The sequence below is a fragment of the Sesamum indicum genome, linkage group LG13 (genome assembly GCF_026168435.1).
Source record: "Sesamum indicum cultivar Baizhima isolate 11 linkage group LG13, ASM2616843v1, whole genome shotgun sequence".
In the NCBI taxonomy this organism is placed as follows: Eukaryota; Viridiplantae; Streptophyta; class Magnoliopsida; order Lamiales; family Pedaliaceae; genus Sesamum; species Sesamum indicum.
The window spans coordinates 17,953,876-17,975,319 of record NC_142669.1 but is presented as its reverse complement, the minus strand read 5'-3'; the positions used below and the strand labels follow the sequence as shown (position 1 = coordinate 17,975,319).

Below are 21,444 nucleotides of genomic sequence, written 5' to 3'. Positions count from 1 at the left end.
GGAAAGTCCAACTCCACATTAATGAATGAACACTAGGTACGCTAATTGGCATATGAATGAGGCAACTACATTGAAAATTAAAGGTCTACATATATATAAAAAATATTTATATATAAATAGATACAAAATTTCATGCCGCCCTAATCCCTATATTTGAATTGTCGCGCACCCAAAATTCATAGCCCTATTGATGATGCTATACATATGTCAACTTGAATATACATATATATATATATATATATTTCTAACTGCAATAATATATAATTTAGTTAATTTATTTAATATGAATTGATAATATTAGACGACGTAACATAGTAAGACACTAAAACAAAAATAGTGATAAAGTAATTTAAGTCATAATTTTAATATTATCACTAATTATATTTATTTAGTGGCAAAAAGAATTAATTTGTCCCAATAATGAATTTTAAAGTTTTATTAGTCATAATTATTTTGGGAAAAATATGATTAGTAAAAGTCAGTTACAAAAAATAATGCATAGAGTTGTCATTAAAAATAATTAGTGACACATAGTGTGACAATAATTATTTATTGTCATTGTATTTGTTCTATCAATATAAATGTGTTAGGAAAAATTGCATTTTTGGTCCTATACGTTTGGGCATTTTCCAATTTAGTCCCATTTGTTACGTTTTTATAGATTGCATCCCATAAGTTGAAAGTTTTCTCAATTTTTTTCTCACGTGCATTTTACGTTCAATAATGAATGGAGCCGTTAGTAGTCTCACGTGCATTTTTTTATTAATTATTAGACGAAAAATGCACGTGAGGACTAACATTGAGAAAACTTTCAATTTATGGGATACAATGTGAAAAAATCATAACAAACTGACTAAATTAAAAAAAACACACGAATTTCAAGATGTGTCACTAAGCATCCATAATGACAAACTTTACGTATATTTTTTGTCACTAGTAATTATATTGTGACAAAATTAAAATTATTGTTACTTAATATATATTATCAGTAATAATTTTAAAATTATTACTTGATATTTTATCATTAATATTATATTTTCTTTTTGTGAGATTCGTACATTGGTGCTACTAAGATTGTTCGGAAAAAGTCAATATTATTATACTTGTAAAATTAAATAATTTTATTTTATAGTAGAATATATAAATCCGAAGTCTTTCTTAATTTCTTTTATATAGTTTTTCTTTAAAATTAAGTTGATTAAGTCAATGAAAATGTGCCTAATTGTGTTAATGATCACATGGCAAGTGGGAGGACTTCATTTGCTTCGGGGCAAGGCAATTTTGGATGGTGGAGTGGGTGGTTAGGACATCAGTCTTAACTCATCATAAAATACTAGAATACGTGGTATGTGTGAAAAATTAATTTAAAGTTAATAAAATTAATTATTATTTAAAAATATATATGTTAATTAAACAAATTAAGATACTTAGATAATAGAAAAAAATATGAGAAAAAAAGATGCAGAAGTTGAGATGATGTGAAAACATTTATTCATAATCGATAAATTGTTTATGGTCTTATGACCTAACAACGTTCTCACCTTTTCGTACCTTTTAATTCTCTATTCAGTAAATAATTCGGGAACGTTTTAAAAATTTAATTTACCAACGGTATTAAGAATTAAAAAACTCAACTCTAACTACTAAATTCCTATGATAATTCATTTAAGTTAGATTGTGTATTCCCCATAATATAACTAACTAATACGGCAGAGTGAACTATGTTGTGTTGTCACTAGTTATTATACTATTCAAATAATTATGGAATCGAAAGTTCAATTAGTTAGACAAATATTCTTAACAATGATAGTTGGCCTTTATCATATAAACATCAAATTATTTATAATAAGAGTAGTCAATACTAAAATGTAGGCATTTTCTCCAATAAAATTGTGTCAAGATAAGCAATAGGAGTGGCAACGGGATGGGTCTGGGTGGACTCAGGACCCGCCCCGCCAACGTCGGGATGGACCCGGGACTCGCCCCATCCCGGTGTTTTTTATACCACGCCACACCCTGGTACAAAACCCATGAGGCGGATCTAATTCAGTGGACCCGATTATATTTTTATTTTTTATTTATTGTATAATATAAAAAAAATCAATATATCAGTTACAAATAAATTTGTTCCTTAAATATTCAAGTCCAAAATAAATTCTCAAATCAAAATAAATACAACATCATCATTCATCTTCTTCCTCGTCAAGAATTATTGGATAATTTTTTAATTTTTCAACTGTTGAACAAGTACCTACAATAAACAAATAAAAGATATAATATTTTATTAATATTTATTCTACAAAATCATTCCACAATCAACAACGAGAACACATCAATATCTCTAATTTAATATATATATTGGGTCGCATCGGGTCTGTATGGACCCGAGACCCATCTTGGACCCGAGCAGGTCCTAATATTTACCCCCCCCGGCTAATATCTTTTAAACCCGGACCTATCCATTAAAATGGGTCGAGAGCAAGTCCTACTGAGTACAGGTGTAATTGCCACCTCTGGTAAGCATCCATGAGAAGTAGAAAATGCCTATATACATGAACTCAAAATTCAAGATACTGTATCAAATAAATAGTTTTTAGGCCTCAATACCTCGTTAGGAGCAACAATTCTGTGAAAATGTAGTCAGTAAGACCAGCCCAATAGCCCAAACTAAATCTAGCCCATATTCAAATAGAAAAATTAATCAACTTGACACCATTTGAAACTATAAGGTGGTATTTCGCTAAGTTTATAAGTTACTCAAAATATTTTATAAGATATTTGATGTTTATGTGCTCAAAAAATTCTTTAGCAATTTTATTTTTAAAAAACTTATAAAATTCCAAAATAATTTGATTTTTTTTTAATCTTATAAGTTCTTATAAAATTAACTTCATTCAACTTTTTAAAAATATTTTTTTTAAGAAAATCAGTGATGGTATATAAAAATATAGGTAAATTACAACTATTTCTTTTAAAATTTTATATAATTATGGATACTCATTGTCAGAAAAACTACAAATACCCCCTTAAAGAGATCGGCCCGAGAAGAGCGGTGGAAGTCGAAAAATAAAAAAACTTACGAAATTTAAGCATATAATACCTGATAAAGGGTACCTTGGTCTTATTCAGGCGTTTGGTGCACAAGTATCATGCACGGACACTCCGAAAAGTTACCCAATATAGTATCGGACACACCTAATATATATTATGTATATATATATCATATATATTTTATAGTTTAAAATTTTATATATTAAACTAAATTTGTGTATATATAAGTATATATAATATATTACAAATAAATAAATCATATATGATATATAATATTTATATATTTATATAAATATATCTTTTTATTCGAATTAAAATAAGATCTGGACCATTGATCAACAAATTAAGTTTGGACTTTATATTTAAATTAGATCTAATGGCTCTTAAATAATATTACAAATATAATTTTATAATTTAAAATTAAAAAGTAAAAGAATTGAAAAAAGGCGTGTGTACCCCAGCGAGATAAAATGAACATTTCGAATATTATATGAGTTGGTATGCATTTTTCCCTAATATCATTTATATATATATATATATATATTACCTAAAGTAGGATATTGAATTAAATACGATTAGCCGCAGAAAATACAATCCGCACCTTCCACCAACTGGGCATGCAAAAATTACAAGAAGCCTGCAGTTCACTAGCAATCTACACACAGTTGCACACAGTAGAGCAGAATCATGGCTGAAGTTCAACATCACATCACATAGATGAGGTCTTTTACCCCAATGAGCTGAAAAAGCGTTTGCCCTTTTCTTGATTTTCTGTTCTTTTCAAAGGGGAAAAGGAAAAGGTTTGTGAGCAAAGGTACAAACACCAAATCACCAAGCAACGCCTACCTTTATTTCTTATTATTCTTCAACTTTTGTACATGATACTTTTTAGTTTTTTTTAAATCCCTTCCTCTTCTCAATCTTGAGTTCTGGAGTAATTAATGGTTCTTTTCTTCTCCTGTTAAAATATTGCTTCTCCCATTTCGAAACAGTTCGATTTTGTCTTCATCTGCACTCCAAGATTGCCTCTGCAGTTTAATAATGCATTCAAAGTGTTGAGATTTCCCACGTAGGGATCTCCAGTTTATTTTAATCTTTGTTTACCCTCTTCTTTTTGGAGTTGATTGAGAATTAAGTAAGGTACTCTTCTCTCTCTCTTTCTGTGTGTGTGTGTGTGTGTGTTTCTTGAATATCTTAAGTTCAAAGGTGGATTTTTTCAGTTTTCATAACGTGTTTGAGCAATTTCTGCAAAGTTCTTTTTAATGTTGAGCTATCTGTTGTAGATGGCTTGTATATCTTTCACGAATTGAAGGAATTGGGACCTGCTTTCTACATGGAAATTGTGTTCTGCAAATGGGGTTTCTTGTTTCTGCTGTGTTGTGGGCTCATCTTTTCAGTTGGATGTTCAGGTTTCGCTCTGGCACTTATACATTTTTCTAGTTTCCTGTGGTGTTTTTTGTTATTCTGCTTTTATAAGTGAAGAAATCGAAGAATTAGAATGTGGGGTTTGTAATTTATTTATTCTTTTAATCGGAATTTGTGAATCAAGTGGAGGGACTTCATGGGAATGCAAGAGTAAGGGGAGTGAATCTGGGAGGATGGTTGGTAATTGAGGGGTGGATAAAGCCTTCTCTCTTTGATGATATTCCAAATGGGGACATGCTTGTAAGTTGTTTCCTCTGCATTTTGTTTGCTTTCACAGGTTTGAAACGTCTAGTCTGTGGACTTGATTATATATGCGTTATTGGTCTCTTGTGGTTGCAATGTAGGATGGAACAGAGGTCCAGTTGAAATCAGTGGCTCTGAATAAATATGTGTCTGCTGAGAATGGTGGTGGAGCGACAATTGCGGTTGACAGGGATATTCCTCAGTCTTGGGAAACATTTCGGGTCAGAAACCTTGTCAAATTGCTTGTTCTTGTTGTGTGGTATCTATACTACTCGTATTAGTTTCTTGTTAGCATATATGCAGATTCATCATTGGTATGCAACTTTATCAAGTCCCTCTATTTACATTGTATAAATACAAATGTGTTGTATGAAGAACTCAAATACTAATGCTTCTCTTCTACCATCAAGAACTTTCTTTACAAGTGCTTTATTGTAATCAGAATGACAATGAAGTAAATACAGCACCAACTATGTGAAACATTTCAACTATTTGATGTATAAAGCTTGTCAATAGAGAAATGAGATGCTGGTGTTTTCATGTCAAAGGAATGGTTCAATATTTATAATGTTCTATTATCAATGTAGCATGGTGGAGTGAGTTCTGACTGCAATGTCGCATTATTTCCTATTATCATCATTCTGTACAGCATTCCACCAGAATCAGGGTTGGGCTGCCAAATTCTTTTTTAAGATTGCATTTTTGGTCTAACAGTTAGATTTCGAATAGGTATGGATACTGCACCATTCTTCCTTCAGTATTGCATTTCTTGGTTTTGTTTGTAAATCAAGCGCTTTATTATTTGAAACAGATAATGCATAGGAAAGGACTCCGTTTTTCATGTATGTTCATTTTAAAGAGCATGTAACAAAAACCTGATGGTTTTTCTTTCTGAAACTGCAGTAAGCTGATTGAATGTGCATTTTATTGGAACAAGAATTGTTCTCCAGAGATCTATTACTTAATTTATTTCTCAACAGTTATGGAGAGTTTCAGAGTCGATATTCCAGTTCCGCACTTCCGAGGGCCAATTTCTGACATGTGATGGTGATGGAGCCACTGTTACTGCGACAGCAGAATCAGCATCTTCTAACGAAACATTTTACCTAGAAAGGAATAATGACAATCGAGTCCACATTAAACTCAAGACAGGAACTTATTTACAGGTACAGTTTCGTACATGTATTTCAATTGATCTGGGAAGAAATTAGAAATCTAATGCAACTTGGAAGGTAGATTTAGTGAGACAGAGTATTCTGCTCGTCTGAGTTCATAAGAAAATTAGAGTAATGGACAGAGAGGCAGTGATCAATAAACAAGTGGACTGTTATTTTAAGAGGAGCCTCTTGCTGTTCGAATTCTTGCCAGTACTATTTAGTTAACTACTAGTGAACCATTGATCATCATTTTTAACTCGTATTTGAGTCTTGAGGAATCTTCAAATCAATTTAGTTAAGTGTATAATCTTAAAGATGAAGATAAAATATTATACTCCATTTGTTTAGGCTTCAAAAGCCAACCAGCTCACAGCAGACTATCCAGGGACACCAGGGTGGGATGATAATGCTGCAACCTTTGAATTGATAATTGCATCAAATCTCTTGCATGGAGACTACCAGCTTGCCAATGGATATGAACGTGATAAGGCAGAAGAAGTCCTCAAGGTAAGCTGATTCTCATCATAGTTCTTTATTCAGTTATCCCTGCATAATGATGAAATAACAACATTGGGCGAGATCACAACCAATAATGAAAGGGTCTTGCACTTCCAAATATCAGGCTATGTGGCGCCGTCCGACACACGAATTCTTGCAGAAGTTTTCTGTTCACATAAACAACGGCCACATGCCCCTCCCTCCCTCCCCACACAAACAATAGTGACCTGTAATATTATTCCAACGAACATTTGCAGCCTTCATGTACTTTGTTAAGCTTGTGTGTAGAATATTTTCCAAGATCTGCTCAATTGTAGCCTTCACAAAGCATAGATACAAGATTTCTATGTGTTATTATGTTTGATATAACGAGCACTTAGCTTTTTTGGTGCAATCTTATTTGTTATGTGGTATCTTCATTTGCCATTGCAGAAGCATAGAAACAGTTTTATCACTGTAGCAGATTTCAATTTCCTGTATAGGCACGGAATAAATACAGTGAGAATACCTGTTGGCTGGTGGATAGCTTATGATCCCAATCCTCCACCTCCGTTCATCAGGGGAACTCTGGAAGCCCTCGACAATGCATTCTCATGGGCACAGTAGGTTCTTTTTCCTTAATAATAAATTCTGTACAGTTTGTCAGACTTTTCATACCTTTGAGTTTGCATGTTTAATATGTCTTAATACTTTGGTTCAGAGCTTTCGGCATAAAGTGCATAATCGACCTTCATGCTGCTCCTGGCTCCCAGAACGGGATGGAACACAGTGCTAGTAGAGATGGAGCGACAGGGTGGCCTACATCACCAGATTATATCTCACAAACGTTAAATGTCATAGATTTTCTTGCTTCGAGGTATATCCTGGTGTTAGCAAATTTTCATGGCCACGTTTGTTGCAACTCTCGTGTTTCTAACGAGTTTTGCTCTTCTCAAACAGACCGCTACAGTGCTTATTTAAAAGGCCTGATTTCATTCGTCTGCAGGTATGCCAAGCATCCATCGCTGCTTGGGATTGAACTGTTGAATGAGCCATCCGCTGCCTTAGTTCCACTCGACATCCTAGTTTCATATTATAAACGAGGATACGAGATTGTGAGAAAATACTCTTCAACGGCATATGTCATTTTCTGCCAAAGAATCGGCAACGCTGATCCATTTGAACTCTACCAAGCTAACTTAGGCGCAGAAAACACAGTAGTTGATTTGCATTACTACAATCTATTTGACAATTTCTTTGTGAACATGAGTTCTCTAGATAATATTCAGTATATATATAAGAGTAGGCAAACGCAGTTACAAGCTCTCAACAGCGCAAACGGACCACTTGTTTTCATCGGTAGGCCATAACTTTTGCTCATTCTTTTGCTGGATCTTTTCACTGAACTCTTCGGATTTCTTGAATGCTAATTATAACTTGTGGTTTCGCGATAAATGAAACGAAATGTGATTGCAGGGGAATGGGTGAATGAGTGGAACGTAACTGGTGGATCCGAAACGGATTACCAAGATTTTGGACGAGCGCAGTTGGAGGTGTACGATACTGCCTCATTTGGATGGGCTTATTGGACATTGAAGAACGACAGGAAGCACTGGGATTTTGAGTGGAACATCCGGAACAACTATCTCCAACTACAACTAGGTAAGCATTTAGCTTCAAGAAACATGTACACTCGAAAGAGGTCCATAGAGGTTCAGGTATATCATGAAAGAACCACTTAGTCTTCAAAAATTACATTGTGCTCCTGGAATCATATTTTGTGTTATAAATTTCCCTGAACTACCTCCCTACAACATAGGGCGCCTTTGAACTTTCTTGAAATCGAGGTATTCTTTTTCGTAATATGCTTAAACCTCACGAGGTGTTTATGTAATTATCGCTAATTTCTTTTTTGGCATTATGCCATTATATTTGTTTCACATAATTTACGATTCCCCCCATAGATTTTTGCACGCTCAAGGTTGAGGTGGTCAGCTCGCCAACCGCTTTCACAGACTTTTGAAGTTCATTAATACGACTAGTGAACTATCTGACTCAAGCTGCATGTTCAATCTTTTATCTTCAGGTTGTTCGTCGTTCATGCAAATTTCGAACGCTGTGATGTTGCTCGGATTGGCATGCAGCTATTATTTTCTTTACGTCGTCTAGAGTTGAACCGCAGCTGTGCAACGTCGATCAGAATTACAGGGAGAAAGGATTAATTCTTTGTTCTTTCATTCTTATCACAATCAAAACTGGAAAGTGATGAGAAGCAATTCTTTTGTGGCATGGAATTAAAACAATGAAAAATCCTGTTGCATTGCTGAAGCTCTCTTTTTTTGGATGCTAAAAGATCATATTTCTTAGTGGACTCGAGAGATGTGAATTAGTAAGGTTCACAATTAGACTTAATTACACTTTAGATCCCTATGAAAATATGAAATTATACTTTTTCTTCAAAAAAAATTAAACTATATTTATACGCCCTCTAAGATTTACTATCTACACACGATCCTCTTTCATTATGATTTGGATAAAAAACTCTAAAGGTAGCCCAAAAATTTACATAAATTTCTAATTTTACCTCTCATTTAACGTTTTCATCTAATAATTTTGTACTTATAGGAGAATGTTAAGCTCATTCTATATACATATATAAATATCCCATTTATTCATTTATAAGTATAACAATATACATGGGAATATTAAATGAGGGGCAAAATTAAATAATTATGTATTTTTTCTTTTATTTACATCAGTATTTCTTGTCCAAATCCTAATTAGAAGGGATTTAAGTATAAAAAATGTAAGTATATTTCAAACTTTTTTGTAGGAGAAGTGTAATTTCACATTTTAGAAGAGATATAAATATAATTAACCCTATATAATATTCGATATTTATCAAAATCAATGTATGAAATACTTGCGTGTATATATGAGGTTAGAATAACTACATATGGTGTGCATTTAATCTTCTAATTAAGTTAACTAACCACATCTAAAAACAAAAATGAGAATAAAGTTTTATGCAATTTTAGATTTTCTTTTTCCTCCGGTGTTTTGTTATGCTTTTTTGCCGGATATATAATTTTCTTTTCCTTTTCTTCAGTTTTATCATTCCAGTTTCTTTAACATTATTTCTCGTATGATTAATCAAAAAATATTTAATAGTAAAATACTTATCATAAAGATATATAAGTATCTGGTGGTGTTGTATATATGTTGAGATAGGAACGATCGTTATATGTTATATCAATATTTTATTAAATTGAATAATGAGCAATATATCGATTCGATCAATACATCAATATAACTAAAAAATTTGAAATATTAAATTGCAATAAATTAACATAAAAGTAAAATAAACACCACACATTTGGTGGGACTCGGACCGTAACTTAAATAAGTCACTGAACCTCAATTTTAACCATTTGACCAAAACATCATTGATTAGAGAGGTGACATTTTAAAAACTGTAATTACAAAGTTGGTAATTAGATACCCATAATTTATTAATTTTATGTCATCTCAGGACTCCAATCACCAAATTTCTCAATCTCGTCAAAAGATGCTGATGTGGATTAAATTAAACTTTTAAAACTACAATTTTGCCGACCAAATTATTTATAACTCCCCCTCACCATCAGCATTTTTGTAAAATTACAACTAATGATATCCCATTAAACGCCTTCCAGTGAAAGGTTTCCGACCCTTGTTTATTAATAAAAATACTGCCTTAAGATCCAACTTCATTACCATAGGACAAACAATTTGTTGACTACCTCAGCATAATGTGACTCTTACACTATAACATCATTTAATGTCTCATTTAGAACTCGGGACATATAAAAAAACCTACATATATTCGAACAAATTAAAGTGCACATTAGTAATTGTTGTGTAATAATTACGAAAGATATATACGTAAATTGTTACATCCACCCAACAAAATTGCTGCATTTAAATTCCCTTGTTATGAACTAAATAATCACGTTACACGGTTACAGCATAATTATTAAAAGAAAAGAAAGAAAGAAAGAAAACCCTGATTTCTACTTTTCGTTGCATATATAATAATACATTTGTTGAAAGATTTTTGTTAATTTCCACCCAATAAACAAAAATTGGCAACTTAACTATGAGATCAGCGAGAAAATAAATAGAAATTAAAATAGAAAGCATTTTGAAACCCTTGCATGATCAGTTTGTCCATTTTTCATTGTTCATGATACGTTGTTTCTCGATTCCGACCACTTTCTGACATGCATCGTCGCCTTCGCTGCCTGCAATTTTGGACAATATGATATGAGTAACATGATTTTTTTTCTTATAAAAAATTTAGGAGGACAAGAATTGTAGGAGTCCTAAGTTTCGATCATATGTCAAAATGGATATATATTGTTCTACACTAAGGTCAAAAAATTATAGTCCAGGTCAAGTTTTATTGGATCCTGACAATCACATGATAAATATATTACACTTATTATATGATTAATATTACTAGAAAAAAGTACCATTGACTATAATTTGATTAGCTATAGATTAAAATTATGGTAAATAATTATTATTAACGATAAGTTAAAAAAAATCAATGTAAAAACTTAGATTATCTACCATGAAAGCTATTTTTGCCATGGCTCTTAACTATGACAAATGTATTAGCCATACTAAACCAAAAAAAAAAAAAAGAAGGGCCAACAGTCCATTGCGTGACCGTGGTCGATAATTATTTACTTTTAACCGTAACAATCAGACATAGTTAAATATTAAATTTCTTTTAAAGTGTACAATTTAAAAAGAGTGGTTAAATTACATAATGCTCTTACCTCCTTTTCCCAGTCACATCTCATTGTAATAATGGCCAATATCACTGTTTGTACTGCTGTTCCACCAAATATCATACCAGCCCAGATGCCCTAACAAATTAACATGCAAATACAAATCATTATAAATGTAAACCCTAATTTCAGGAAAAGTTAAATTGATCCAACTTGAATTAATAAAAGTACTTTGTCTTGAAACTAAAGCAATTTTGATCATATAATGTAAGAACATAAAATAAAATGTTGTACCATAACTCCTTGATGGAAAACCCATCCCATCAAAACTCCAAGTGGAACTCCGATCAAATAGTAGCAACCAAGGTTGATGTAGGCCACGTATGATTGCCATCCAGAACCAACAGCCACCCCTTCAAAATTTATGAAATAATTAAAAAAACATAGGTTAAATAATATATAATAATTATTAGTGTAAAACATTGATCTTATGTTATCATCCCATCAAATTCACCAGTACAATATGGATTTTTTGAGGCTATTTTATGTGTCTTTATAATTATAAAAATTGCCTCTATATGTATTGAATGCAATTTTCATAACTGTAGAGGCACATAAAATAGCCTCAAAAAATCCATATGATGATAATTAAATCTCATTATTTTAGCAAAACCCTCCTAATATATATCATCTATAGATAGGTATAAGCAGATATTTACATGTCATCATAAAAAATATATTGTTCCCTATATTATAAATATCACACAAAATCAACGCAAAAATTTTAATTTTGATCACTGCTAATCAACAAATAATTAAAAATATAATTTTAACTATGACCAAAACATGTATCATAATTTTTAATTGTGGCTAATATTTTGGTGTCGTCTGCAGAAACAACGATTAATAGCTACTGCATAACCGTAATTAATTTGGCAGTCATCAAAATTTTCGTACTTTCAACTATAGTAATTAACTATGACAAAAATTCATATTGCTCCAACTATAATAATTAATTATGATAAAAAAAAGCTATATTGTTTTCAACTATAATAATTAATTAATTATGAAAAAAAGTCATATTAATTTCTTAGTGTCAACCACCCATACCCTCAATTTCATACTAATTTTACGGTATAGTAGAGCTTATTTAATAACTTTATTAATTTGCTTATTCAATTAATGAACTCTACTTAGCTAATGTCAATATTTTTACTTAATTAATATATATTAATCAGAAGAGTTTCTAATTTGTCGCAATAATGAGTTTCATAATTTTTCCATAAAGAATCATAACTTTAAATTAGTCATCACTAATATAAATCAATAAAAAAAATTATGTACACAATTATTCCTATAAACAGTTAAATCAATAAGTGACACATGCATAATGACAACTCAATAATAAGAAATGCAGTTGTTAAAAATATATTTGTATCATTATCTCTAAATTAGAACCAGACATATATGCATATGTACATTATATCCTAATTAATTATCTACAATGACAACTTAGTAAAAGTTCTTGTCGCCAATGAATTTCTGAAAATTATATTATAATAAAATGAAAACTATTTTTGTCATGTTCCTTTTTTATATTTTCATTTGGTATTTACGATTTGATCAGTATTTTAAATGGTCGTGTAATTATTAAAAAAGAATACCTGAAAGAATTGGTTGGACGCTGTTGAGGAGAACAGTGAAGGCCAAGAGAATAGAGAGCTTGCTGACTGCACCCAGCACTGCTTCGCTGGTTGTATAAATTAGGGCAAATTCATTGTGGAATAACATTATCAGTACCCAGAAAACTAGCCCAATCGCGACGGATTCTGAGACGGATACTATCGTCGCAAACTTGGCTCCTTTTCCGTTGCCTGCTCCCAGCTCATTTGCTACCCTTACTCTGCACATGCCATGCCAACATACACACCAATTACCAAAAGTACCCTTTAAATCAATATATGCCTATTTAAATTAAATTTTGATATTTTCAGTTTTAATTTTCTGTTATAAATTAAATTTATATTTTATTTGATATATATATATGTATATACACTGGGCATACACACAGAATATTGCTTAAATATTTGAATTTAATTATCATACAGACAATTGTATTTGATAATAAATCTGGCTGTATCAGGGCTTCGTCCAAACTTGTGTTAGTATTATGTATTATCATTAGTCCACAAGATCTCAAGATTGGATCTTTTTTATAACAGATTTTTTTGCAATTTTTATTTTATTTAATATATTCATGGCACGTGTATAAAAATTCTCACCATTTATTTTAATTATTTAAGAAAAAAAATTCGTATACGGCAGAGTTTATATACTAAATAAAATAAAGATATAATAAAATTTAAAATATAAAAAAAATAGTCTGCAAAATCACTGATTCAACATTTTCAATGGACCTGTATTAATTTGTCTCATCTATATATATGTTATATATGACAATACTTGCAAATGTTAACATCTAGCTAGGACCACCTAAGATCATCAACACCACCGCCAAAATAATTTTGTTTATCTCTATGCAAGAAAGAAAGCCCAAATATACACCATAATATATATATATATATATATATATACATGACGATGATTCAGTGATAATAAATATAATTGAATCAATAATGATATATAACTTAAAAATTGTTTTTGTTGTTAGTTTTTCTATAATATATCCCACATGGTGGGCAAAATAAATATTACCATAAACATTTAGATTATTAGTGATCAATTTTGATATAGACCATACATTCTGGTTTGATTCGACAATTATTAATATTTTTCTTGTCTGTTTTTCATACTATTAATGAAAATGGTTACAAATACTTCAATGGTAGTACGCATGCACACACACACACACATATATATATATAAAATATAAGAAAAAATGATAAAATATTAATTGGTAATTTTGAATTTGACACTAATGTGGTAGTAATTTAAATCTTTTTTACAATATAATTACCAGTAATTAGAATTGTACATAAAATTGTCACAACATACACTTAGTGATAAAATTTATAATAGTAATTATATTTATTACCACTGTGCTATCACTAGCTATACATGTGTGTCTAATGGTAAAAAAAACAACTTTATGTATGTTACTAATTATTACTTGTGACGGCTTTTATACAATATCGTCACTATTAAAATTATAGAAATCACATATTGATGAAATAAAAATTCTTGTCAATTAATACATGCCATTAGTGATAGAAAAAATTATTATTATTATTATTATTATTATTATTATTATTATTATTATATTGTGGAATGATGTATAAGCCGAAAAATTAAATAAAGGCAGAGGGTTTTGATTAATTACCCAGTTCCAGCAAAAAATGCGAGGGGAATCATCAGTTCCCAGCCGTTGATGCTCATGCTGCATTAAGAAAACACAATATTGTTTTTTTTTATAATTTAAATAAATACAAAATCATTAAAAAGCAAACTACGTTTTTCCGACACTTCAATAAAATAGCGATGGCGAAAACGATGTGGTTGAATGGCAAGAATTCATTGCCAGTCACAACAAAAGTTGTCAAATCACGTGGAAACGGACAGAAATGGGACAACGGGAAAAATGACACAACTTGACAAATAAAGGAGTTTGTGGGCATCTTGAAGACGCATTTTAATTAATTACCCCAAATTGCGGGACAAGGACTCTTAAAAATTAGTGTGGGGCCACGACACAAATTCTGTACACTAACAATCAATTAACAAAACAATCGAAATTTTTGTCTCGGTTTGATTTGATTTAATATTGCTATGTTATTGGTCAATCTTTTAAAATTGTACATCAATTATATATAAATATATTGCACTTGCCATATGATTAATTTAAGTTCAATTAAATCGAATTGGATTAGAATTTTCATGAAATATAAAACTAGTATAATCACAGTATGGTGCTTGGAATGAGCTGATTGAGAATACTGGGGTAGGTTGATGTGGCATAAATGGTCGATAGGATATTGATTGGATAAAAATATAGGTTAAATTAAAACAAGTTCTCTTAAATTTTTATATAATTATATATAAATATTCTTAATTTTTTGAAAAATTATTAATATCTTTCTTGATATTTGATAAAATTATATAATATTTGGATATAGGCATGGAATTATTAACTTTGTCGTTCTTTTTCCTTTTTTTCTACAAAAAAATATAAAAAAATCAAATGGGTGGATGAAAATATTGAAAAAAATAAGGAAAAAACTAATAATACATCAAAAATATTTGAGAAATTAAGTAAAATTATAATTTATAGTTCACAGGGTATTTTGATCAGTTAATTAACTAAAAAAATGGATAAAAACCTAACAGAGACTGGAGAATGGAATTTTCCAAATAAAAAGAAAATATATGTAATTATGTCAAATATCAAAAGAATGTGTTGTAATTTATCCTAAAATATATGATAGAATATAATTTTTTACTATGGTTTACCCCGTTAAATAAAATGTGGAATATAGTCAAATTATACTGTTACACCTCTAAAACCGGCTAATTATCAAGCTTTATTCAAGATCTAAAAGGGTTACTACAGGACCATCATTTCTTATAGTAAACTTTCAATCCATCCTTATCAGATCTTATAAACGGATCTTAAAAGATAAAGTTATTAGGGTTCATGCATTATTGTTAGCAGACAATGTAGACTGCAGATTGCTACATAAAAAATTCAGAAGGTATGTTTTCTTACCAAACAGACAATGCGTCCACCGCAATCTTGGCGTTTTCAAGATTCCCAGTCATCACAACCAGTATCCTGTAATACCAATTCTCCAAGCTGTTCCATTTTGACAAAAAAAGGACACATGAGAAATCAGATTCACGAATCAACAAGTACTGCAAACATATATGTCCTAATTAAAAAACTCCAATTCAAACTGATTGAGGATTCATCAACACATGCATTCTCTGTACCACACTTTTATTTCATTTTTGTTGGAATCAGATTTGAATCCTAAAATTAAAAGAAAATGATCAATTGCATAATAAATATTAGGAGCGTTTACGGTGCGGTTTCAAAATTTTTTAAATTTATTTTCAAATCGAATTGTCATTGGCAGCAGTTCTATAAAATAATTTTTTGAAATTGTCACTTTTAAAACCAAAATCAAAGATGTAATTTTGTACTATTTAGGACAGTTTTGCGGTTTTAGTACTTATAACAAAAATAAGATGTTGAGACCAACAAAAATTAAGAATTGAAACAAGTGTTTGTATGTTAGGAAATTAACAAGAAAAACCAACATTATGCACAATAAACTACCAACACTCTCCACAACTTTAAATAGATTAAAATATAAGTCATATATATTAATCCAACAGAAAAACACTTAATCAAACAAAGCCCAATAGTCGGTTTTAAAGAACAAAAATAAAACGCAGAAAAACAGAACAAAGAAAGCGGTAAGAGAGAAAAGAGAGAAGAGGAAAAGGGGGAGAAAAAAATAGGAGAAAGAAAATGAATGACAAATTTAGACAATCATCAAATGGGTTTAAAGAATTAAACATATATATTTTTTTGTTCTTAGAAAAAATATAAGTACTCCTATAATTAATGAACATTTAGCAAATATCCCTTTTGAAATAACCCTATTTTAGACTGTCACCAATAATATTTATTAGATGTTCTTTAATTTTATAGATATTTATAATTTTTTAAATAATACAAAAAAATATTATAAGTGTGACAAATTTAGAGGACCTATGCAATTTACCCTATTATCTTATGGAAAATTCTTATTCGGAGTTGGTTCGGTTGAATTAATTCAATCACAGAGTAAATATAATATACTTAATTTGTGATAGATCATGTTTTTTAAATTGTATATCGATCGCATCACATCTATATTACAATTGCCATGGAATTGGTTCGCGAGCCAAGTCCAACAAAAATTCCAATTACCTTAAAAGAAAAGATCTTGAGAGAGATAAAGAGAGAGAGAGGCGCACCAAAGCATGACACCGGAAGAAGCCGAGAGCTTAAGAAAGTCCCACAGCCCGGAAAACGCCTCGACGGAGAAGCCCGTCCACGTCAGCGGGCAGCCGCCGCAAACGGTGTACAAAAACAACCCGAAGACGATGACCCACCACGAAAAATCCAGCGTCAGAGCCGTACCCACCACGCCCAGCTGCAGCCGGTAAACAATCAGCCAGCTGATAAGCAGATGAACCACGAGCGCCGCCAAGTTCACCCAAGCCGTCACGCTGTTCTTCAGCTGGCTCTGCAGAAACCTCTGCAGAGGAAACTGAAACGCGAAGCTGAAATGGACAGGAATGAACCACATGACGACCTTCCCCGACAGCTCCGCCACGTCCGCCGGCTGCCCCAGCAGCTTCAGAATGGGCGTCGCGAAGAAGAAGAGCGGCAGCAACACCACACAGCAGAGGAACAGAACTATCCATGAACGCTGCAGATACACTCCCAGCATGTGGTACTTCTTCGCCCCGTACGCCTGCCCGCAGAGTGTCTCCAGCGCACTCGCCATCCCTAGCTGAAAATATTATAATTGATTAATTATATGATATTAATTGTTATGATAAAATTTATAATAAATTAAATTTATTTAGTTCAAAAATAAAATATTAAAAAGTTATAAACATTCTAAGAAGTACGTAGTTCGTAACTTCAAATTTTTATAAATATCATATTCAAATACAACATAAACGGATTGATAACTATTAATACCAAGAGGCCGAAGTCGAAACCGAGGATGACAGTAGTGGCAATAGACACGCCGGCGAGCTCAAGGTCGCCGAGGTGGCCGGCAAAGGCTTGGGTGATGACGAACATGGAGTAGGATGCGATGCGGCTGAAGATGGCAGGGCCGACAATCCGCCAGAGCTTCTTGGTTTCGATCCATACTCTTTGATGCAGAGGTATTTCTTCATCATTATAAAATTGTACTTGTTCTTTTTGTAAGTCTGAAAATGAATATTCTAATAATGGCGCTTTTAAATTTTCTTGAAGTTCCCCTCTATTTGACATTTTTGCTCTCTTGGGGTTGTCTTATTTTTCTTTTTGTGATAAATATATATATATATATATATATATAGATATATTGGGTGGGTTTTGTTATTGGATTGAAGGGAAGAAGAGAGAAAAGGGTTAGCAAAAGAGGAGAAAGAGCATCTGATGTGTGGGGGATAAGTGTTGATTTATAGGTCGAGAAGGGGCCAGAAAACACTAGAAAAACGGTTGTGCTGACGTGGGGAAATAATGACTGCTGATTTTGTATTATGTTTTTTTTTTGTTTCTTTAGATTGGAAACTTTTACATTAATATAATTATTTTTGGGCCAATTACATGTGATTGTTATCAAAGACAGAATTGGGAGGACGAAAACACTATGACACGTGGGATTATTGTATTCAGAATTACGTGGTGGTTGTATTACTCACTTGTCATGCATCGATACATCATATGCATATCAAACAATTATATGTTCATGATGTTTTGTTCAAAATATATAATACATATATATATGTACTCATTAATTCCGGACATGAAACACATAATTATTTCAATTTTAACATATAGTTCAGCTTATCATGACATAATATATATATATATATATCATTATTCACGTAAATACATATACAGCTTTAATGATGTATGTTTGAATTTAAAAAGTATGTAAGACTCTAATCCAAGTTAAAAAAGAAAATCATTAAATCGTAATAATCGCACTACAAAGACCCTAATTAATTATAAACATTCAATATTTAAATTAGTAAGCGTAGACGCAAAAGGAAGAAGACAAATGTCGTAACAATATCAAGGGTATCAACATTAAAATTATTACTTAATTTCTTTTATGTAAATGTCATCAGAATAATATGTCTTGTCTACTTGAAATATATGTATATGTTTGTCGTTTAGGCATTATACTTTAAATTTTCTGCTCAATTTTTAATTGAAACAAATTTTAACTCCAAAAGAAATTCGTATACATTCAATTTTACTTCATCTCCGTCTATTCTCCCTAATCAAATACCAAACTTTTTTTAATATATCCTTTTATGCCTATTTTATGATACACTTATTTTTCACTCCCTATCAATATAATATATATTTAGAATTTAATAAAAAAAATTTATTTAGTATTTAATAATAATTTACATATAATATTTGGTTTGTGATGAGAGTAGACGCACAAGATAAGAGCATACAGAGATGGCAACAGCTTCTTGGCAATTGGGAAATTGAAGAGTCAGAGATTACATCAATATGACAAACCTTTTCGCCCCTCATTATGCTCCATCACTTCAAACTTTATCCCCCACATTCACCCAAATAAATATATCTATATATAAATATATATGAACAAAATTGCTTATAGTCTAAAACTTTGTTTTCACACTATCATTTCCCTACCCCAATCAGCTTTTTATGTTAAATGAATAATAATTATTATATAATCGTAATTAGTATTTATCACAATTTTTTTTCATTGAATTTGATCACTCCATAATATTCTCTAATCTATATGAACGTAAAAAATAAAATAATTAGTATGCATAATTATCACCAAAAAAAAAAGATAGTTTTTTTTTAAAAAAAATTATTAAAAACCGTCTTTCATGATTTATTTTGTTCCAAAAGTATTCATTGGAAGTTTGATGCTGCAATCACAATACATTTTTTCACATACATATTCTTACTAGATGAGCAGACAATCGACAATCGCTTTTTTGTGAGGTATTTATTTATTATAACAAAAATTTAAGGAGTTTGTCTTTAAAACGACACAAAAAATAAAAATTCAGGCGCATATATATATTGGAGTTAATGATATTTACACTATATGCTCTTTTTAATTATAATTGTCTTTTGGATAAATATATATACATCCATCTGAAACGCCATGCAACATTATTTACATAAATCATTCTTATTTTTTGAAAAAATACACATACATTTCCAAAAATATAAATATTATTATATAAACTACCCTTGCTTTCTTTTGTTATTGGAGATGATTTACGTAATCATGCAAACAACATAAATAATTTCTATAAGCATATCATAAATCCTGAGGTGTAAACGTAATTTATCTCTATATATTGCTCAAGTTCTTAGTGTAAGATATTTTTGATTAAACACTATAACAAAACAAAAAGATAAAAATAATTAAAATACATCGAGTGACAAATTTATTAATTAATGTTATGACCAAATTATATATATTTAAAGACATATATTTTTGTTTAAGTTTACAAGTCATGTATTATTAGTGACAAAAAACCGTGAAAAATAATCAGTGACCCATATATATATAACGACGACTTAGTGATAATTATTTTGTAAATTTATTTTGTTATTGTGAACGTGTCTCTATATTTACAATTACATGCAATTTTTTTGTTTTAATCGTGATAATATTAAATTTATTATCGGTTTAACATATATAATCTTAATTAAAAAATAAAAATTATTGTCCGATATTTTGTTATTAATAATATATTTTATTATAGTGAAATCTCGTCAGACCTTATTGGAGCTCAGCTCAAACTCTCGACAGCTTTCCTTGACTTGTGTTTCTGTATGTCGAGTGTTAGTAGGACCAGTCCATTACTTGGTTGTTACACATTGTTTGGTGTATTAAAATTGGCTTCCTAAACTGAACCTTAACCTTTTCAATTAGGATACGACGATGAGACGACTCTTTAAGTCAAGCCCATATAACTGTACGTAATTAAGAGGTTGTCAGCCTAAGTTCTACATATACAAATAATTAGTTTATTTTTAATAATAGTAATACGTTGATTGTTTATTTATTTTAAAATTATTAATTAATTTAGAAATATTGATGTATTGCGTGCTTAAATATTATAATAATAGAATTTGATTGGTTTAAAACATATATTTTCAAAAAATAATAATTAATCAATTCTTCAATTGTTTTTTAGTCAATATATGATAACTCTCTAATATAAGTATTCGGATCAGAAATGGTTAAATAGTTCATTACGACACCTTATTCCTGATAAATCATAGGTTCGGATAAAAAAAATAATTAAGATTAATTAGTCTTATCCTCTTTTTAAGAAAAAAAAAAGAAAATAAAATGCAGTATTCTACTCAATTTTGAGATTCAAATATGGTACGTAATATGTGTAATGTAACCGTTCCTAAAGAATAAATAATTTCCATCATAAAAAAAATAAAATTATTTGAGTCAAATTTAGTGACTCTTTCATTTTCAACCAAGAATGAAAAACATCGGACTCATTCTCACGTATGCAATTGCGAAAGCATATTTGTCATATACACGTATTTA

General features: G+C 30.7%; 2 protein-coding genes across 5 annotated transcripts; one reads left to right on the top strand and one right to left on the bottom strand.

The window, feature by feature from the left end:
- The first annotated feature begins 3,615 nt into the window (after positions 1–3,615).
- Positions 3,616–8,726, top strand: LOC105176415 (putative glucan 1,3-beta-glucosidase A). 4 transcript variants are annotated; one of them, XM_011099207.3, is made up of 12 exons: positions 3,616–3,865; positions 4,044–4,191; positions 4,335–4,460; positions 4,601–4,716; positions 4,821–4,940; positions 5,700–5,885; positions 6,225–6,383; positions 6,807–6,976; positions 7,075–7,230; positions 7,360–7,712; positions 7,830–8,015; positions 8,440–8,726. In XM_011099207.3, exons 3-12 carry the CDS (start codon positions 4,385–4,387, stop codon positions 8,520–8,522), a joined length of 1,605 nt encoding a protein of 534 aa, XP_011097509.1. In that variant the 5' UTR covers positions 3,616–3,865; positions 4,044–4,191; positions 4,335–4,384; the 3' UTR covers positions 8,523–8,726. The 4 variants fall into 4 exon arrangements, with proteins under 4 accessions (XP_011097509.1, XP_011097510.1, XP_011097512.1 ...); XM_011099208.3 differs by lacking the exon at positions 4,044–4,191; XM_011099210.3 differs by lacking the exon at positions 3,616–3,865 and having other exon boundaries at positions 3,874–4,186.
- A 1,564-nt stretch (positions 8,727–10,290) lies between these two features.
- LOC105176414 (protein DETOXIFICATION 27) lies at positions 10,291–18,278 on the bottom strand. The gene is made up of 8 exons (XM_011099205.3): positions 17,850–18,278; positions 17,114–17,655; positions 15,855–15,941; positions 14,472–14,528; positions 12,796–13,034; positions 11,426–11,544; positions 11,180–11,269; positions 10,291–10,636 (listed from the first exon to the last, which is right to left on the bottom strand). Exons 1-8 carry the CDS (start codon positions 18,147–18,149, stop codon positions 10,577–10,579), a joined length of 1,494 nt encoding a protein of 497 aa, XP_011097507.2. The 5' UTR covers positions 18,150–18,278; the 3' UTR covers positions 10,291–10,576.
- Positions 18,279–21,444: the final 3,166 nt, after the last annotated feature.

Excerpts from the sequence above, each read along its gene's own strand:
- LOC105176415 (XM_011099208.3), top strand. The coding sequence starts at position 4,385 with ATGGAAATTGTGTTCTGCAAATGGGGTTTCTTGTTTCTGCTGTGTTGT. Across the intron at positions 6,977-7,074 it reads AATGCATTCTCATGGGCACA|AGCTTTCGGCATAAAGTGCA; the intron begins GTAGGTTCTTTT and ends ACTTTGGTTCAG. Across the intron at positions 7,231-7,359 it reads ATAGATTTTCTTGCTTCGAG|GTATGCCAAGCATCCATCGC; the intron begins GTATATCCTGGT and ends ATTCGTCTGCAG.
- LOC105176414 (XM_011099205.3), bottom strand. The coding sequence starts at position 18,149 with ATGTCAAATAGAGGGGAACTTCAAGAAAATTTAAAAGCGCCATTATTA. Across the intron at positions 17,656-17,849 it reads GTTTCGACTTCGGCCTCTTG|CTAGGGATGGCGAGTGCGCT; the intron begins GTATTAATAGTT and ends TAATATTTTCAG. Across the intron at positions 13,035-14,471 it reads GCATTTTTTGCTGGAACTGG|AGTAAGGGTAGCAAATGAGC; the intron begins GTAATTAATCAA and ends TGGCATGTGCAG.